This window comes from Hyla sarda, chromosome 7, assembly GCF_029499605.1.
Source record: "Hyla sarda isolate aHylSar1 chromosome 7, aHylSar1.hap1, whole genome shotgun sequence".
In the NCBI taxonomy this organism is placed as follows: domain Eukaryota; kingdom Metazoa; phylum Chordata; class Amphibia; order Anura; family Hylidae; genus Hyla; species Hyla sarda.
This window is the reverse complement of record NC_079195.1, coordinates 83,039,991-83,060,847: the sequence shown is the minus strand read 5'-3', so window position 1 is coordinate 83,060,847 and position 20,857 is coordinate 83,039,991. Positions and strand designations below refer to the sequence as shown.

The following is a 20,857-nucleotide window of genomic DNA, read 5'->3' as shown; positions in this document are numbered from 1 at the left end:
CCCCATGGACCAGAAACAGGGATCTATCGCTAATCAGGAATATTCACATTCCCTATGCAAAACCTCCAGTAGACATGAAGTCCCCATGGACAGGTAATATGGATGCCTAGATACACAGGATATATTTATAGAACACTGTTCACACTGACCACATAAACTGTAATAATCGCAATACCTTCAGAACACCTCCAGTACACAAGGAGTCCCATAGAGCGGTAACAGGGATGCCTAGATACACAGGATATATTTATAGAGCACTGTTCACACTGAACACACAAACTGGACACTCCACTCCACTATAGGAGTAGCCAATAATAATAAATCCAAATAGACTGCTGGCCAGCGGCACACTCATCAGTGTGGACAGGATGCTGGCCCAGTAGGAAAACAGAAATATAAAACACAGCACTTCACAAAAACCGATACAAGAGAAAACATAGTGTGAACAGACACAGCAGAAAGGATAAACAAATCCTAAAACTGACTAAACAAACACAGCTTAATATCCACAAAGAGCATACCACCTAACATGGCTAAAACCAGAAAATACAAAGTGCATGCTAAAAAAGACATAGTATATTAAAAGCTCAAACAAAGAATGTTACACCAAGCCTCCATTAGCAGCATAGCCAGCATGTGAGCAAGTCAGGATGACATTAAGTCAATCACCAGCCCAGAGGCTAGACTGAGCTGACTTTAAATAGACAAACCCTAGGAGCTGTTGGCTAGCAAAATCGAGAGGCATTAACTATTGCCTTGCTGGGGAGCATAAAACTGTTCACACACAAGCAATCCAATAGCTGTGTGTGAACACAGACCACGACAGACATGACAACTCCCCTCATAAGTGCATACCACACACCTGCTGGTGTTGTAGACAAATGCTGCTTTAAGCGTACTGGAGCGCATTGTACTCCCCTCATAAATGCATACCACATACGTACATCTAAGTGGTGTACCATGTTGTTCCTTTTAAAGTCTCAAGGGCCTAGTTACCGTGAAAGGCCAGCCAAAAATACACACCTGCTGGTGTTGTAGACAAATACTGTTTTAAGTGTAGTGGAGCGTATTGTACTCGCCCTCATATACGCACTAAGTATATCAGGCAGAGAAGTGCCAGGATGTGCACAGAGGAGTGGCAGAGGCCTAAATTCATCAGGCAGAGGTCCCAGCAGACTAGGGGCGTGTAGCAGCAGAAGTCGCAGCGAGAGGCCTGAGTTCCCGGTATCAGATAGTGGTCATGTCTCAACCAACAACCCATCTGCCGTCATCGATTGGTTAACACGGTCATCCTCTTCATCACAAGTGACATCTGACACCCCCAGTCAACAGTCGGTTGGTTTCTCAGACACAACCCTCAGTTGGCATGGCCCAGGAGCAGTCTCTGTCCTCCCATTGCCTCTGTCCTATGCTGTTCCCTCCCCCACAGAGGTATTTTGTGCTGTGGGTTCAGCTCCACTATTTAGTGAAGACGATCTACTAGAGGACAGTCAGCTACTGCCCAGCCAAGAAGTGGAGGAGACATCTGCCGCTTCCACCCCTAGGCGGGCAAGTAGTGATGAGGAGAGTGGTGTGGGAGGTGGTGTTACGAGCGTTCAGGCTCCTGAACAGATACTGTTGAGAAACCTGAGGAGGACATCAGTGACGTGCAGACACAACTCGATGATGAGGCCGATCGCACTTAGGAGCCGGGTGCAGAAGGGGCTTCATTATCATCAGGAGAAGAGGGTTGCAGGTTGCCGTGAGGCAGCAGCTGAGCCAGTAAGGTGGTAGCATGGTTGGCAGTCAGCATAGTGGCAGAAGTGGAAAGTCTGGAGCCAAACGTGCACGGGGTAGACCACCTGCTTCGCGGCAGCCTACTTTCGCAGGAGGTAGTGGAACAGGGGTTCCTGGAGTCGCCGGCAGTAGCAGTCAATCAGTGCGGACTGTTGGTGGGAAAATCAGCTACTCGGTGGTTTCATCAAGCATCCGGAGGAGGTTAACATGACCACATGCAAGATGTGTTGGCAGAAGGTGAAGCGTGGCCAGGGTCCCAATGCACCACGGCCCTGCGTCAACATATGCAGTGTCAATATAAAGCGGCCTGGGAAAACCGTGACTCTGATGTGGTGGTCCGGTCTGCTGCATCACCCAGTGGCACGCCACTCCCTGTTTCAGCCAGCCAAGCCTCCACCACCTCAGCCAAACGGAGCTGTGTGTCATACCCATCTTCTGTCGCTCCAGAAGCTCCTGCTCCCCCTACTTCGATTCAGTCATTCCGCCAGCAATCCATTGGCGAAGCAATGTCCAAGAGACAACAGTATGTGCCCACTTATCCAACGGTGCAGAAGCTGAATGTGCTCCTGTGCAAGTTGCTGGTGCTGCAGTCCTTCACTTTTCAAGTGGTGGACTCTGCACCTTTCAGAGAACTGATGGCTTGTGCCAAGCCGAGGTGGAGAGTCCCAAGCCATCATTTCTTTTCGAAGAAGCAGTACCAGTCCTGCACAATTTTGTGGAACAGAAGGTGGGCCAGTCCTTGAGCCTGTCGGTGTGTACCAAAGTGCAAGGCAGCATCGATGTATGGAGCTGTAACTACGGTCAGGGACAATAAATGTATTTTACAGCCCACTGGACGAATGTGGTTCCTGCACAGCCACAAGTGCTAAAAGTCATTCATCAAGAAATCGACTCATGGCTTACTCCACAAAAACTGGAAATGGGAACCATGGTGACTCAACAACAGGAAGAACATCTTGTGCTGCCTCAAGGAAGCCTGAACCATGCGCCCTGCATGGCACACATGTTCAATCTGGTTGTTAAGCGGTTCCTGAAGTGTTCCCCCCATTTGCAAGATATCCTAACAATGGGAAGGAAACTTTGTATGCACTTCAGTCACTCGTACAGCACAAAGCACACCCTCCTTGAGCTGCAGCGTTAAAACGGTATCCCCCAACATAGTCTGATTTGCAACGTTTCCTTACGTTGGAATTCCACCCTCCATATTTTGGACCAACTATACGAACAGAGAAAAGCCATTGATGATCCAAGCAGATAGGGGGACTCCCCTTTGTAACTTCAATGTCAACCAGTGGCAGCTCATACGTGACACCTGCCGTTTGCTCAGGCCCTTTGAGGAAGCCACCTTATTAGTCAGTCACCAGGATTACGGGATGAACAACGTCATTCTACTGCTTCATTTACTACAACACGTGTTGGAAATGATGGCTCGTCAGAGCACTGGAGACGTGGCACCTACATCTACCGGCCACATGAGTCCTGTGGGGGCTGAACTGGAGGAGGGGCACAGTGGAGCACAGTTTAGGTTTCGCGGGATGAGCTGTTTTTTACTAGTCATCTGACAGGAGAGGAGGAGCAGAAGCAGCTAGAGGAGCTAGAGGGTTATGAGGAAGGCGAGACAGAGGACCCAGACACACCGTGGCAGTATGCAGTGGAGATGGAGGCAGGGAGTCCCTATAAGTCACTTGCACAAAGGTAAGGTAAGAGAGGTAAGTTCAGTAATATCTGTACCCTTGTTCATGATATTTAGAGATTCTCTGGTGTCTGGTATTGTGCCAAGGGACTGGCGCAAGGCGAATGTGGTACCAATCTTCAAGAAGGGCTCTAGGTCTTCGCCAGGCAATTATAGACCGGTAAGTCTAACGTGCATTGTGGGTAAATTGTTTGAAGGACTTATAAGGGATTACATACAGGAATACATAGGGGATAATAGTATTATAAGTGATAGCCAGCATGGGTTTACTAAGGATAGAAGTTGTCAAACCAATCTAATTTGCTTTTATGAAGAGGTGAGTAGAAGCCTTTACAGAGGAATGGCTGTGGATATAGTGTTTCTGGATTTTGCCAAAGCGTTTGATTCTGTCCCTCACAGACGTCTGACAGGTAAGTTAAGGTCCTTGGGCTTGGAAACTTTAGTTTGTAACTGGATTGAACACTGGCTCATGGATCGTACCCAGAGAGTGGTGGTCAATGATTTGTACTCTGATTGGTCCCCGGTTATTAGTGGTGTACCCCAAGGTTCAGTACTGGGCCCGCTGCTGTTTAATTTATTTATCAATGATATAGAGGATGGTATTAACAGCTCTGTTTCTATCTTTGCAGATGACACCAAGCTTTGTAGCACGGTACAGTCTATAGAGGATGTGCATAACTTACAAGATGACTTGGATAGACTTAGTGTCTGGGCATCCACTTGGCAAATGAGGTTCACTGTGGATAAATGTAAAGTTATGCATCTGGGTACTAATAACCTGCATGCGTCGTATGTCTTACGGGGGATTAAACTGGCAGAGTCACTGGTAGAGAAGGATCTGGGTGTACTTGTAGATCACAGACTACAGAATAGCATGCAATGTCAGGCTGCTGCTTCCAAAGCCGGCAGGATATTGTCATGTATCAAAAGAGGCATGGACTCAAGGGATAGGGACATAATACTCCCCCTTTATAAAGCATTGGTACGGCCTCACCTGGAATATGCTGTTCAGTTTTGGTCGCCTGTTCATAAAAGGGACACTGCGGAGTTGGAAAGGGTGCAGAGACGTGTGACTAAACTAATATGGGGCATGGAATATCTTAGCTATGAGGAGCGATGAAAGGAGTTACAATTGTTTAGTCTTGAGAAGAGACGTTTAAGGGGGGATATGATAAACGTATATAAGTATATAAATGGCCCATACAAAAAATATGGAGAAAAACTGTTCCAGGTTAAACCCCCCCAAAGGACGAGGGGGCACTCCCTCCGTCTGGAGAAGAAAAAGTTTAGTCTAAAGGGGCGACACGCCTTCTTTACCGTGAGGACTGTGAATTTATGGAACGGTCTACCTCAGGAACTGGTCACAGCAGGAACAATTAACAGCTTTAAAACAGGGTTAGATACATTCCTGGAACAAAAAAACATTAATGCTTATGCAGAAGTATAAAACTACATCCCTTTCCCTTATCCCCTTACACCCTTCCCTTCAATGCCCTGGTTGGACTTGATGGACGTATGTCTTTTTTCAACCATACTAACTATGTAAGATGACACGATAAATGCTCACTTGCTTGCATAGTGATCGCCGAATTGTCACCATTCGGCAGCAGGATGACCTCTTTCTCTCCACCTTTTTGTACCCTCGTTACCGGCACAAAATTAGGGCCTTTTTTACACCCACTGAGAGTGAGGACAAACTGACCTACTACAGACACATCCTATGTAGTCATAGTCCTATGTGGCCGATGCCTATGTGCGCCATTATCCATCCTCTCACAGGTATGACCCGGGGGCCCTCTGCGCTCACCTTCCACTGCCATGGCTGCTGGGGAGGAGTGGGGTGGCAGGAGCAGTACCAGCTCCATCATCAGCAGCCTGAGTCTACAGTTGCTAATGAGTACCTTTCTTTACCTACATAGTAAAGCAACTCATCAGCAGCAGGTAGACCTGGAGCAGGACCTGAACTAGCAGGTGGTGGCACACCTTTCCTTTTTTTTTATCTGAAAACATTTTTGGGTACATATATTTTATCCTAAGAATATTATTAAAAGGTAAGTTTTATGTAATGTATATCTTCAATACTTACTTGTGCACACTAACACTTTTACAAAAGAGACCGTTTTCTACTGCCTACTTGCCTCAGCTACTATTCTGATCCTGCCACCCACCTGATGCCACACATCTGATGCCAAGTTCTCCTTTTTTCACCCACCTTCGTCACCAAGTACTGGTATTGCCACCAACCACCCCACTATGTCATCGGGTCACTTTCAGGACTCCTGATGCTGCTGATGCCATCTCCAGGCTGTCTCATTCTGCCACCATATTTTCTCCTTATGCTGATGCTAGCTCCAGGCTGTCTTATAATGCCACCACATGTTCTCCTTATGCTGATGCCAGCTCCAGGCTGTCTCATTCTGCTACCATATGTTCTCATGTTGATGCCAGCTCCAGACTGTCTCATACTGCCACCATATGTTCTCCTTATGCTGGTGCCAGCTCCAGGCTGTCTCATAATGCCACCATATGTTCTCCTTATGCTGATGCCAGCTCCAGGCTGTCTCATTCTGCTACCATATGTTCTCATGCTGCTGCCAGTTCCAGGCTGTCTCATACTGCCACTATATGTTCTCATTATGCTGATGCCACCTCCAGGCTGTCTCATACTGCCACCATATATTCTCCTCATGCTGATGCCAGCTCCAGGCTGTATCTTACTGCCACCATATGTTCTCCTCATGCTGCTGCCACCTACAGGCTGTCTCATTCTGCAACTATATGGTCTCCTCATGCTTCTGCCTTCTCCAGGCTGTGTCATTCAGCAACTATATGGTCTCCTCATGCTGCCTCCACTTCCATGCTGTGTCATTCAGCCACTATATGGTCTCCTCATACTGATGCCACCTCCAGGCTCGGTCATTGTGCCGCTCTGCGACAGTGATTCTAATAGCGACGCCTCTAATCTGCATGTCATACTGAATAACAGTATTATTTCCCTAAACCAGCATACACCCTATGCATCTTACAGCAATGCAAAGTGTTCTTCACCCCTATTGAGGCTCTCTGTAGGCCAGAAATAGCTGTTTTTAATACAGATTTGCCGCAAATAAATTTGGACCAAACAAATTTTTTTTTGGGCGATCGGCCGAATCGAATTTTTCAAAAATGTGCTCATCTTTAAACTTAACTTATTGTAAGGGGAAATTCCAAAGGTATATATTTTAATATTTCCAAGCAGAGGCATAGTTTAATGTTTTTAACCCCCTAATAGAAAATCTGTATCATTCCCCCCCCCTCCCCAACATCTACGTATCATGTATAGTATTAGTCTCCTCATTTGGAACAATGACTTTGTAGTGCTCTCTTAGCTCCCAATTATTTGGCATCTTATACATGTTTTTGTCTGTAGTTTTAATATTTTTAAACTAGCCTGACAGTCTTATTCAACATCTCTACAACTTGTAATCACGGTTGAATTTGTCCTGAATTGCAATGTCACCTTTCCTACTCCCATTTATTCCCCATAATGAGTCATTAATTGAAATAATGTTCACAATTATTACAATAATATTAGTGTAAAAAAAAAAAGCATCTGCCTAACAATTACATGCAGAAATGTACATTTTATGTAAGTTTATTATCAATTTATGTTTGCGCATTTGATTCTCTGAGACCCAATGTAATCACTGGGGATTTCATATGGTTAAAATAAATGAAATGAAAAAGTGAATCAAATCATCTATAATGTAGAGATTAAATCCTAATTATTCTATGAGTTGCAGCACAGCAGTACAGCAAATAGAATTTTGCAGTGTGTCAAATGGTGCAATTATTGAGGAAACCTTTATTACCCCCAATTTATATGTCTTTATATTTCGTAAATTGACTTTTATGTGATAAAGGTTAACACCGACAGTATAACAGAGAAATTCTAAAGAAATTAGTTATGTCATATCTGCGTGTAAAAATTATCAGAATGCATTTGCAGACACTAAGCTAATTGAATAAAATTGTATGTGTATACATATGCAGTCGGTAACATTAACTGCACAATTTTTACTAGGAATTTAAAAAAAAAATCTATTCTCTGTCTAATTGTTATAGCCTGAGAAATATTTTGATTAACCTCTGGACGACACAGTCGTGTACATGTACGCCCCTGCCATCTGGGACTTTACACACCAGGGTGTAAATATATGCCCTGGAGCATTAAATATCTATGAAGCGAGCACAGGATCTGCGCTCGCTTACAGGAAAACTGTCAGCTTGCTCCCCCTGCACTAACCAGTGGTACTGGCTGGTAGTGCGGGGGGACGCTTATCAGTTTGATGCTTACCGTGCCTGGATCTGCCCCGCCGTTCAGCCGTAATCTTCTATTTTCGGTATATGCTAATTAGGTTCTAACTTGCACCTGTCGGGCTAACTGGCACTCTGACGTCAGTATTTTTGGCCGCAGCGCCTCCCAGCTCATCAATATACCTCCCCTCCCTCCGCCTCTCCCTCTTCATTACAGAGCTGGAGAAGAGGGAGGGGAGTAATATTGATGAGCTGGGCGGCGCTGCGGCCAAAAACGCTGAAGTTAGAGTGCCAGTTAGCCCGGTCATTGCAAGTTAATATAATCTAAATATAGAAGATTACGGACGAACGGTGGGGCGGATCCGGGCACGGTAAGCATCAAACTGATCTGTGTCCCCCGCACTACCAGCCAGTACCGCTGGTTAGTGCAGGGGGAGCAGGCTGACAGTTTTCCTTTAAAATGTGGTTAGTGGTGGCTACTATAAGTAGCTGGAACCTCATCGCAAATCACGGGGAGCAACATTCCCACTGCTCACCGTCATCTATCGATTACATATAAAAGTCCCGATTGGGGACTTAAAAAGTGTAAGATAAAAAAAATTCTAAAATCATTTAAAGCCCTACCCTTCTCTGATAAAAAATTAAATCACCCTCCCAATTCACAAATAATATATTTTTTTATAATAAACATATTTAATATTGTTGCATGCTGAATTTTCAGAACCAATAAAATATACTGTTTATAATTCTGCATGGTGAACTGCATAAAATGCAGATTTTTGGTCCACCCATATATCAGAAAGAATAAAAAAAAAAAGGACTCAAAAAATCCCATCATAACAAAATTGGTACTGTTAAACACTACAGATCACAGCACAAAAAAGGAGCCCTCATACAGCCCTGTGTAAATAGGGTTATACAAGTACAGTAAAAACCAATACTCAGGGGGGTACTGTAGGAGCACAGTAAGGCAAAAACTCAGCAAAACATAGCAGATTTATACGCCTTTCAGGATCTGTGAAAGCTGGAGGACAACACCAATAAGGTCTCTTTTAAGATAGGGTCACACACAGCATGCATTATTTAACACTGCCAATGCACTGCCGACAGTCACAGAGTGATTGCAGAGAGAGCTCGCTGCTCCCTGTAGCTCTGTGTGTGTCCGCTCGTAGCGGTGGATTTCCGGCAGTCACAAGCTGACTCACAGAGCTACCAGGCCACTGCAGGGAGCTCGCTCTGCAGTCGCTCTGTGACTGCCGGCAGCGCATTCACTGCGTCAAATACGCTGAAAATGTGCTGTGTGTGACCCCACCCTTAGTGGTTCACTAAGCACATAAGAGATTAAAGAATATTAGAAAACATCAAATATATTACTTGATAACTCAGAGGATGGTATGGTTTACTAGTTATTTTGTACATATTATCATAAAGATTCCAGTTATTTTCATTAACGTTTGTACATTTTAAGTAATTGATGCTAAAGAATGAAGTCATTATAAGATCTCTTGATCATACTTTTTTCTAAAAAATAAAAAAAAAGTACTAGAAGAGTCAATTGTTTTTAGAGTCTTTTCTTCCAAGCTGTTCTTATTTCAGTGGAGGTGGTGAGGGGATGGAATCCATTATTCTAATAGTTTCCTGAAATAGAAACACAACTGTAAGAGAATGCAATATGACATTAAATTTGACTGTTATTTTTTATTCCCCCTCCCCCATGTGCTTTTTACTAAGCTGTGTTTTCTCTCAGTTTTTTTTTAGATGATTGAGCTATCTAGAATATAAATAACTATTCTCTAATTTCATTTTAAAATATTGAAATTGTACATTAAACAGATGGCAGAATCTAAACTTAACTTTATTACACATTCACATAAAATGTCATATGTGATTCCTTGTTGCTTTGGCCTTTACAGAAATGATAAACATTTAGGCCTGCATTTACTCATGGAAAAGGAGATTTTACATTCTGCAGGTTGAGACACTCTGAGTAAATGTTTAATTGATGATTACTTAATATTTTCTACGTAAAGATGCCCAACTTACATACAGGGATGTGGAATTTCTATCGCCCGACGCCCCGGACTAGCAGTTTTGGGCGCCGGGCAGGTGAATTTGTCCGGCCCTTAGCCCGGCTTCGGGCAAGCAGGGCCGGACCTGACAAGTGCCGCGGCGATCTGCAGTCTGTATGGAGCGGGCACCTGACTCCTGCCCGCTCCATACTCTGCAGCCTGTGTAGCAGAGCAGGGGAGATGAGAAGCTGTGTATGTGTCTTCTCTCCCCTGCTCTGCAGACGTGCGGGGGGAGATGAAGGGGGCGTGGCTTATTTCTCCCCGTGCAGACCTGCGTCCGTTGCCTTCGCTCCCCGCACGTCTGCACGGGGAGACTGTATGCGGCGCTCAGCAGTATGTATGGAGCGGGCTCGGGATTCCTGCCCGCTCCATACTCTGCAGCCCCCGGCTGTTCTCAGTAGCCGGGGGCCGCCGCTAATAGGGCCGCCGCTATTAACCCTTTAGATCGCGGCTGTCAAAGCTGACAGCGGCGTCTAAAGGGACATGTGAACGCTCCCTGGTGGGCTAGTGGGGTGGATCGCCCCCCCGCAGCGCGATCGCAGGGGGGCGATCCACTATGGAGGTAGCCGGAGGACTTACCTCTGCTTTCTCCAGTCCCAGCTCTGTCATTGATAGAGCCAGGCTGGACCAGGCTCTATCAATGGATCACAGAGCTCACAGATTAATAGAGTTCAATAGATCTCTATTCATCTGTCTGAGGAATCGAATGATTCCTCATATAAGTGTAATAAAGTGTTAAAAAAAAATCATAATAAATAAAAGTTTTAATAAAAGTTTGAAAGACACACATTAACCCAGTGGTCTTCAAACTGTGCCCCTCCAGATGTTACAAAACTACAATTCCCAGCATGCCAGGACAGCCGTTGGCTGTCCGGGCATGCTGGGAGTTGTAGTTTTGCAACATCTGGAGGGCCACAGTTTGAAGACCGCTGCATTAACCCCTTCCATGTTAAAAGTTCAAATCACCCCCTTTACCTATATAAAAACATGTAAACATAATAAAAATAAACCTATTCGTTATCGCTTCGTGCGTAATTGTACAACCTATTAAAATATAACATTATGTATCCCGTACGGTAAATGTAAAAAAAAAATACCAAACCACAGATTTGAAATTTTTATAATATCCCATAAAAAAAAAGTAAAAAAGCAATTAAAAAGTCAGATGAATAGCAAAATGGTACCGATACAAAAAACAGTTTATGGCGCAAAAATGAGCCCTCATACAGCCTGGTATGCGGGAAAAAAAAATAAAGCTACAGGGGTTAAAAAATGGCAATTAAAAAAAATTAGAAAAAGTCCAGAATTAGTAAAACATGACGTAAACGATACAAATCTGGTATCGCTGTAATCAGGCGGCCTAAAGTATAAAACTAACATGTTACCTCAACCACAAGGTAAATGGCGCAGAAAAGAAAAACCACCAAATCTGCAAAATTATCTTTTACTATTTCAATTTCACTTCCCTTAATATATATTTATATATTTTTTGGTTCGGAGAATATGTTATTGAAAAATTAAAAGGTGTCATTATAGTAGGTAGTTATGGCTATTATAGGGCGAGGAGAAAAAAACGAGAGCGTAAAAGCGAAAATTGGCCGGACAAGTGGATCGTCATGAGGGACAAGTAGATTTTGCTCCATTTTAGTCCCGTGGACAAGTAGTTTTTTTATAAAATTTCCACACCCCTGTACATATATTCTACATTCCCAAATGTTTTCCTGGACACTGTGGTGATAGATCGGGGCAGGTACATAGTAAGTCAGGTGTGTGGCAAATTAAGAATTCTAAGAAGAAAGTCGAACATGTCAGTCTTTTTATGTACTTTTAATGCAACATTTAGTATATCTGTGAAATATGTTTTTTAAGTTCTGAACAGATTTTTATACAGGGAAAGTCTCACAAGCCAACATGATCTTTCGGTTAGTGCCCTCCTCACAATAAATCCACAGACAAAGGCCTGAGTTCTCTAACACATATCTACCTGAGGCTGCCCCTTTTTGCAACCTTGCACAGAGGACTGTGAGTAACTTCTGTGTCCTGATCGCAACCCCTTTCTCCTGGCTCTTTCTCTTCAGACCCAGCTCCTCCTTGACATCAGGATGTCATGTGCAGTGGATATGCTCGACTGTCTCAGTGAATGTCCTAAAATGGTCATAACCGAGGGCATCAGGACACAACAAAGGCAGAAGGTACATGAGGGATTACTAAGTATATGTATCTCTCAAACAGCACATTTTCACATACGTACGTTCAACTCTTTTGCGACCACCATACCGCTATATAAGTAGGTGATCACAAAGGTAAAGTTGGAGCAGGCTCAGGAGCTGAGCATGCTTCATGCTGTATGGGTGCTGGAGCAGACACCCACCGCTAATGACTGACATGAAAAGTAATTACAGCGATAAAATGGTTAAATGACAGGTCTGGGCCACCTCTGTCGGGTGTACGATCAGTGTAATGCCAGTCTGCTAAAGGCATTGCATGGGCTAGTCCAAGCAATCTAATTTTTTAATTAAAGGGGTTCTCCGGTGCTTAGACATCTTATCCCCTATCCAAAGGATAGGGGATAAGATGCCGATCGCGGGAGTCCCGCCGCTGGGGACCCCCGTGATCTTGCACGCGGCACCCCGTTTGTAATCAGTCCCCGGAGCGCGTTCGCTCCGGATCTGATTACTGTCGATCACGAGGCCGGCGGCGTGTGAGCTCACGCTCCGCCCCTCAATTCAAGTCCATGGGAGGGGGCGTGACAGCTATCACGCCCCCTCCCGTAGGCTTGCATTGAGGGGCGGAGCGTGACGTCACACGGGGCGGAGGCGTGATGTCACACGCTGTTGTCCCTGTGGTCGCCGGTATACAGACCCGGTGCGAACATGCTCCGGGGACTGATTACAAACGGGGTGCCGCGTGCAAGATCACGGGGGTCCCCAGCAGCGGGACTCCCGCGATCAGGCATCTTATCCCCTATCCTTTGGATAGGGGATAAGATGTCTAAGCAGCGGAGTACCCCTTTAAGATTATTTTTTTATTGAAAAGTTTTAACGATGACGTTACACCACTGACTTTTAATGACATCACATCGGTGCAGCTACCAAACTGATGATAATAAGCAGTAGTAAATGTATTCCCAGTAGTAAACTATCAGCAGATTTCCTTCTCACATCAGCAATTTTTTGGTGACAAGCCTGACTAATAGGATTTCTGGACCACTAGGTGCCAGATTATAAGAACTTTTATGAAATACGATTTGTTTCCAAACTTTCAAATTATTGTGATAATAGTTTTAGTCAGAGGTCAAACAACCATGGAAGTGTTGGAGGTAAAGATGTACTCCATCCATCATGAGTAGATTTCAGGTTTATGATTGCTGAAAAACCAGCCTAAGTTATAGCACATTTAAATACGCCTTAGCTAAAAAAAAAGTATGTTTGCGTTTCATAGGGAAATAGTAGTTTTAATGTTTTTACAATTCAAAGCAGATGCAGGTTATATAGTCTAAAAATACAAGTACTTGCATCAATTTGGTCTGAAAAATAAATTAGATCTGGATTTGTTTATATGGTTGTAACATGCAGACTAGGCTTGGAAAATGCATTTGAAAAGTACATCTCAGTGGAACACTTAACTTATATCCACATACTTGGGACTGTATAAAGTTACATAGTTAGTTCTCTATAGAAATAAATGGCAGTTGTAGCTAACAAACAGTTCTCCATGATGTTTTTTTTTTTTTTTTTTTTTTTGTTACAGACATGTTAAAAAATCACTTGAGTGATTTATATCCCTTTTTTCTTTCATTTTTTTTCACAGATATGTTTAATCATTTTAAAAATATTGACATTTTTTGTAACTTGTACTGATTGTTGTATATGATTTTTGTGCCTCTTTATTTAACCTGTTCAGGACACAGGGCGTACAGATACACCCTGACGTCCTGGGACTTAAGGACCCAGGGCATACCTGTACACCCTGGTCCCGTTAACGGGGTTTAAGCTGTTCTCATGAGCGGAGAATGGGTTAAACCCAGGCAGCCAGGACCCACAGCTAATGCCGGGCACCGCCGATCGGGCCAATGCCCGGCATTAACCCTTTAGACACCGCAATCAAAGTTGATCTCAGCTTCTAAAATGAAACTAAAACTTTCCCTGCAGCTCAGCGGAGCTGATCTGGACTATTGCGACAAAATCGTGATGTTCCGATCAGCTTACTGGACAACAAGAAGGTCCTCACCTGCTTCTTTGTCGTCCATTCGGCGATCTGCTGCTCCAAGCCTGCGCAGCAGCAGAGCATCGGTAACACTAATCAATGCTGTGGCATAGCATTGATCAGTGCAATCAATCAAAAGATTGCATGTTATAGCCCCCTGTGGGTGCTAAAAAATAAATAAAGTGTAAAAATAAAAGTGAATTAACCTCTTCCCTATTAAAAGTTTGAATCCCCCCTTTTCCCATTTGTTTAATAAAATAATGTAATAAAAATAATCATATGTGGTACCGCTGCATGCGTAAAAATGTTCGAACTAAAATATAAGGTTAGCTAAACCGCACGGTTGATGGCATACACGTAAAAAAATACCAAAGTACAAAATTGTGCATTTTTGGTCACTTCATATACCATAAAAAACGGATAAAAAGCGGTCAAAAAGTCCCATCCAAACAAATGTGGTATCAATAAAAAAAAATACAGACCACGGCGCAAAAAATGAGCCCTCATATAGCTCCGTATGCGGAAAAGTTAAAAAGTTATATGGGTCATTTTGGCGAATGCAGTTAGGACTTTTTAAAAGTAGTAAAATAAAAAAACCTACATAAATTGGGTATCCTTGTAACCGTATGGACCTACCAAATAAAGATCAGGTGTCATTTTTACCAAAAATTGCACTGTGTAGAAACGGAAGTTGCCCCCAAAAGTTGCAAAATGGCATTTTATTTTTCAGTTTCACCCCACAAATATATATTTATTGGTTTTGCAGTAAATTTTGTTATTAAATGATTGATGTCATAACAAAGTACAATTGGTGGTGCAAAAACAAGCCCTTAAATGGGTCTGTAGATTTTTAGAAGGAGAGGGGGAAAAAACTAAAGTGCAAAAATTAAAATTGGCCTGGTTCCTAAAGAGGCACTGTCATTGTTAAAAATATTGCAGGACTCATTATAATATGACATTTCACAATTATACACCTATTTAAAAAAAAAATCATTTTCACCTGAAATTCAAGCTCAAAATAGCCACCACTAGGGGTCGCCTGTCTTTTAGCCAGGCAGACTAGTCTAGATTTTACAGCATACTGGATACCGGCCGTAAAGCGTACCGGTATCCAGTATAGGAGATTTCAATTGTGTATGCAAAACTACAGATAAAGGATGTGTGGACATGCTGGGAGCTGTAGAAACAGCTGGAGGCAACACTGCTCTAACACAGTTATTTACAAACATTGCAGCTTCAGTTGTTACTAAACTACAACTCCCAGTATGCTGAAATAGTCAAATCTTTCTCAGACTCCTGAATGACAAAGAAGTTGATCAGACGTTCAGGAGTCTGTGAAAGATGAATGACACACATAGTGACAGCTATGCTGATTAGCATCCAGCTTTATTAGGAGAAGATAAAACAGATAGAACATGTATACATAAAAATGCTGTACTTTTATCTAAAAAATCCTTGCACTAATTTTATAAAGATTTATTCTTATATTTATACATTTTATCCTGTTACAAATTCACCATAATGTCTTCTGATTACTGCAGGCAAGCTCCAAGTATCTTCTTCTGACACATGACACAGCATAAAACCAAAGAGGAAAGGGTTACAGAGTAGAGAGTACTGATTGGCTGACTGCCCAGGCTTGCTCCTGTGAGGGAGACAGACTGACACGCCCCCTCCAGCCTGCACAATGAAAAAGTAACTCGCCAGCAGATAAATGCTTATATCTCTGGATATATAGGTCCGAGACACATAAAAATTATATGCACATGATCAGGATTGGGTCCTGAGTAACATATCACTTTTTTCTTTTTTTTTGCACTATGACAGGTACGCTTTAAGGTCAAAATGGGCTTGATCCTTAACCCCTTAAGGACACATGACGTAATGGAATGTCATATGTCCGCTCCCGATCTATAGCGAGGGGCCACGGCGTAGCCCCGCTTCATAGCAGGTCGGGCCCGTGGCTAATAGCGCGCGACATTGATCGCGGTGCCGCACACTATTGACCCTTTAGACGCGGCATTCAAAGTTGAACACCGCGTCTAAAGTGAAAGTGAAACCATGCCGGTTAGCTCAGGGAGCTGTTCGGGATAGCCGCGGTGAAATCGCGGCATCCCGAACAGCTTACATGACAGCTGGAGGGTCCCTACCTGCCTCCTCGCTGTCCGATCGCCGAATGACTGCTCAGTGCCTGAGATCCAGGCATGAGCAATCAAGCGGCAGAATCATCGATCTCTGGTTTCCTATGAGAAACCAGTGATCAATGTGAAAGATCATTGTGTACAGTGTTATGGAGCTATAACACTGCAAAAAAAAAGTGGGAAAAAAGTGAATAAAGATCATTTAACACCTCCCCTATTAAAAGTGTGAATCACCCCCCTTTTCCCATGAAAAAAAAACCACAGTGTAAATAAAAATAAACATATATGGTAACGCCGCGTGTGGAAATGTCCGAATTATAAAAATATATAGTTAATTAAACCGCACGATCAATGGCATACGCGCAAAAAAATTCCAAAGTCCAAAATAGTGCATTTTTGTTCACTTTTTATATCATGAAAAGATGAATAAAAAGCGATCAATAAGTCCTATCAATGCAATGGTACCGTTAAAAACTTCAGATCACGGCGCAAAAAATGAGCCCTCATACCGCCCCATACGCGGAAAAATAATTAAGTTATAGGGGTCAGAAGATGACAATATTAAACGTATTAATTTTACTGCATGAAGTTATGATTTTTTCCAGAAGTACGACAAAATCAAACCTATAAGTAGGGTATCATTTGAATTGTATGGACCTACAGAATAAAGATAAGGTGTCATTTTTACCGAAAAATGTACTATGTAGAAACGGAAGCCCCCAAAAGTTACAAAACTGCGTGTTTTTTTTTTCAACTTTGTCTCACAATGATTATTTTTTTCGTTTCACTGTAGAATTTTGGGCGAAATGACTGATGTCATTACAAAGTAGAATTGGTGGCGCAAAAAATAAGCAATCAAATGGATTTTTAGGTGCAAAATGTAAAGAGTTATGATTTTTTAAATGTTAAATGTTTCTCCTCAAGACTAAGCAAATTGAATTATTTTAATCTTTCCTCATAGCTAAGATGCTCGATGCTCCTTATTAGTTAGGTTGCGGGACTCTGCACCCTTTCCAACTCCAGAATGTCCCTTTTATGAACTGGTGCCCAAAACTTAGCAGCATATTCCAGGAGAGGCTGTACCAATTTATAGAGGGGGAGTATTATGTCCCTGTCCTGCAAGTCCATGCCTCTTTTGATACATGACAGTATCCTGCTGGTCTTAGAAGCAACTGCCTGACATTGTGCTGTTCTGTAGTCTATGATCTACAAGTACACCCAGATCCTTCTCTACTTGTAACTCTTTCAGTTTAACCCCCAACTAAGACACACAACAGATATAGGTTTTAAAGTTGCATAACTTTACAATTTTCCACATTGAACCTCATTTCTCAAGTGAATGCACAGGCACTCAGTCTGTACATGACAGTTTGTAACTTGTGCACTTTTTTTTATAGACTATTGCATTTTTCTAGAAAGCCTGGGGTCATCTGCAAAGATAGAAACAGAGCTGTTAATCCTATCCTCTATATCAGGCATATGCAACCTTCGGCACTACAGATGTTTTGGACTACATCTCCCATGATGCTCTTACAGCCAAAAGGCTGACAAAGCATCATGGGAGTTGTAGTCCAAAACATCTGCAGTGCCGAAGGTTGCCTAAGCCTGCTCTATATTATTAATAGATAGGTTAACCCCTTGGGGACGGAGCCCATTATGACCCTAAGGACGGGAGCATTTTTTGCAAATCTGACCACTGTCACTTTAAGCATTAATAACTCTGGGATGCTTTTACTTATAAATTTGATTCCGAGATTGTTTTTTCGTGACATATTCTACTTTATGTTAGTGTTAAATTTTCATCGATACTTGCATTATTTCTTGGTGAAAAATGCAAAAATTTCATGAAAAATTTGAAAATTTTGCATTTTTCTAACTTTGAAGCTCTCTGCTTACAAGGAATATGGATATTCCAAATAAATGATATATTGATTCACATATACAATATGTCTACTTTATGTTTGCATCATAAAGTTGACATGTTTTTACATTTGAAAAACATCAGAGGGCTTCACAGTTCAGCAGCAATTTTCCAATTTTTCGCAAAATTTTCAAAATCGGAATTTTTCAGGGACCAGTTCAGGTTTGAAGTGGATTTGAAGGGACTTTTGGTTAGAAATACCCCATAAATGACTCCATTATAAAAACTGCACCCCTCAAAGTATTCAAAATGACAATCAGTAAGTGTGTTAACCCTTTAGGTGTTTCACAGGAATAGCAGCAAAGTGAAGGAGAAAATTCAAAATCTTCATTTTGTAGGCTAAGTTTCCACTTTTTGAGCCAAAGTCAGAAGTGGATCCATAAGGGAGAAGAAGTGTAAGTCCTTCCTTTATATTTCCCTTTCCATTTGAATACACTTCTGGCTTTGGCTCAAAAACTGCAGTGGCAGTTTTCTCAAAACTGCCAGAAAAAAAACCAAGTGGAAACACTCGCATGTTCTTGTAGACCCAGTTTTTGAATTTTTACAAGGGGTAAAAGGAAAAAAAATCCTCTCAAAATTTGTAACCCAATTTCTCTCGAGTAAGAAAATACCTCATATGTGTATGTCAAGTGTTCGGCGGGTGCACTAGAGGGCTCAGAAGCCAAGGAGCAACAATGGGATTTAGGAGAGTGAGTTTTTCTGAAATGGTTTTTGGGGGGCATGTCCCATTTAGGAAGCCCCTATGGTGCCAGGACAGCAACCCCCCCCCCCACATCGCACCCTATTATGGAAACTACACCCCTCAAGGAACGTAACAAAGGGTATGGTGAGCCTTAACACCCCACAGGTGTTTGACAACTTTTTGTTAAAGTCGGATGTGTAAATGAAAAAAAAAATTGTTTCACTAAAATGCTGGTTTTTCCCCAAATTTAACTTTTTTACAAGGGGTAATAGGAGAAAATGCCCCCCAAAATTTGTAACCCCATTTCTTCTGAGTATCGAAATACCCCATGTTTGGACATCAAGTGCACTGCGAGCGAACTACAATGCTCAGAAGAGAAGGAGCGCCATAGAGCTTTTAGAGAGATAATTTGTTTGGAATGGAAGTCGGGGGCCATGTGCATTTACAAAGCCCCCTGTGGTGCCATAACAGTGGACCTCCCCACATGTGACCCCATTTTGGAAACTACACCCCTCACGGAATGTAATAAGGGGTACAGTGAGCATTTACACCCTACTGTCATTTGACAGATCTTTGGAACAGTGGGCTGTGCAAACAAATAAATTACATTTTTTATTTTCACTGACCACTGTTCCAAAAATCTGTCAGACACCTGTGGGGCGTAAATGCTCCCTGTACCCCTTGTTACATTCCGCGAGGGATGTAGTTTCCAAAATGGGGTCACATGTGGGTATTTATTTTTTTGGGTTTATGTCAGAACCGCTGTAAAATCAGCCACCCCTGTGCAAATCACCAATTTAGGCCTCAAATGTACATAGTGCGCTCTTACTCCTGAGCCTTGTTGTGCACCCGCAGAGTATTTTACGCCCATATATGGGGTATCTCCGTACTCAGGAGAAATTGCGTTACAAATTTTTGGGGTCTTTTTTTCCTTTTATCTCTTTTACCTCTGAAAATAAAAAGTAAAGGGCAAAACCAGCATGTTAGTGTAAAAAAATATTTTGTAACACTAACAGGCTGGTGTAGACCCCAACTTTTCCTTTTCATAAGGGATAAAAGGAGAAAAAGCCCCCCAAAATTGTAGTGCAATTTCTCTCGAGTACGGAAATACCCCATATGTGGCCCTAAACTGTTTCCTTGAAATACGACAGGGCTCCGAAGTGAGAGAGCACCATGCGCATTTGAGGACTAAATTAGGGATTGCATAGGGGTGGACATAGGGGTATTCTACGCCAGTGATTCCCAAACAGGATGCCTCCAGCTGTTGCTAAACTCCCAGCATGCCTGGACAGTCAGTGGCTGTCCAGAAATGCGTGGAGTTGTTGTTTTGCAAGAGCTGGATGCTCCGTTTTGGAAACACTGCCGTACAATACATTTTTCATTTTTATTGGGGGGGACAGTGTAAGGGGGTGTATATGTAGTGTTTTACTCTTTATAAGGTGTTAGTGTAGTGTAGTGTTTTTAGGGTACATTCGCACTGGCGGGTTACGGTGAGTTTCCCGCTAGGAATTTGTGCTGCGGCGAAAAATTTGCCGCAGCTCATACTTGAAGCAGGAAACTTACTGTAAACCCGCCTACAAATTCCAGCATGCCCACACAGCAAACAGGAGTTGTAGTTTTGCAACATCTGGAGGGCTACAGTCTAGAGACCACTATAGTGGTCTCAGACTGTAGCCCTTTAGATGTTGCTAGGCAACTCACCGGCTTCCGTCGCATCCAGGGAGCCGTCTTCTTCTGCCGCACGCAGATCTCCGTCACCGTCCACCGATCGGCGCCGCTCCTCTTCGTTTTCCCCATTCTGGCCCGCCTATTGTGGGTGGGCAGGACGGGGAAAACAAAAGTAAACCCCCTCGCCCCCGATCTGCTATTGGTGGTCGCGTCTAGACCACCAATAGCAGGGATAGGAGGGGTGGCACCCGTGCCACCTCACTCCTATCGCTTCAGGGGGATCGTGGGTGTCTTAGTCTTCCGGGAATGACCCGGAATCGGTGCAAATCGCAAGTGTGAATTCACTTGCGATTTGCGCCGATCGCCGACATGGGGGGGGTCTAATGACCCCCCTGGGCATTTGCA

The 20,857-nt window shown here is 43.1% G+C and overlaps 1 protein-coding gene across 2 annotated transcripts in view; it reads left to right on the top strand.

The window, feature by feature from the left end:
• CABCOCO1 (ciliary associated calcium binding coiled-coil 1) overlaps window positions 1-20,857 on the top strand; it is a 187,551-nt gene that overhangs the window by 156,544 nt on the left and 10,150 nt on the right. Inside the window, exon 7 of one of the 2 annotated variants that reach the window (XM_056529842.1) lies at window positions 11,913-12,026. The exons of the other annotated variant lie outside the window; for it this stretch is intronic. Coding sequence (XP_056385817.1) covers window positions 11,913-12,026 — 114 coding nt within the window. The remainder of the gene's footprint in view (window positions 1-11,912; window positions 12,027-20,857) is intronic. 2 annotated transcript variants of the gene reach the window in all.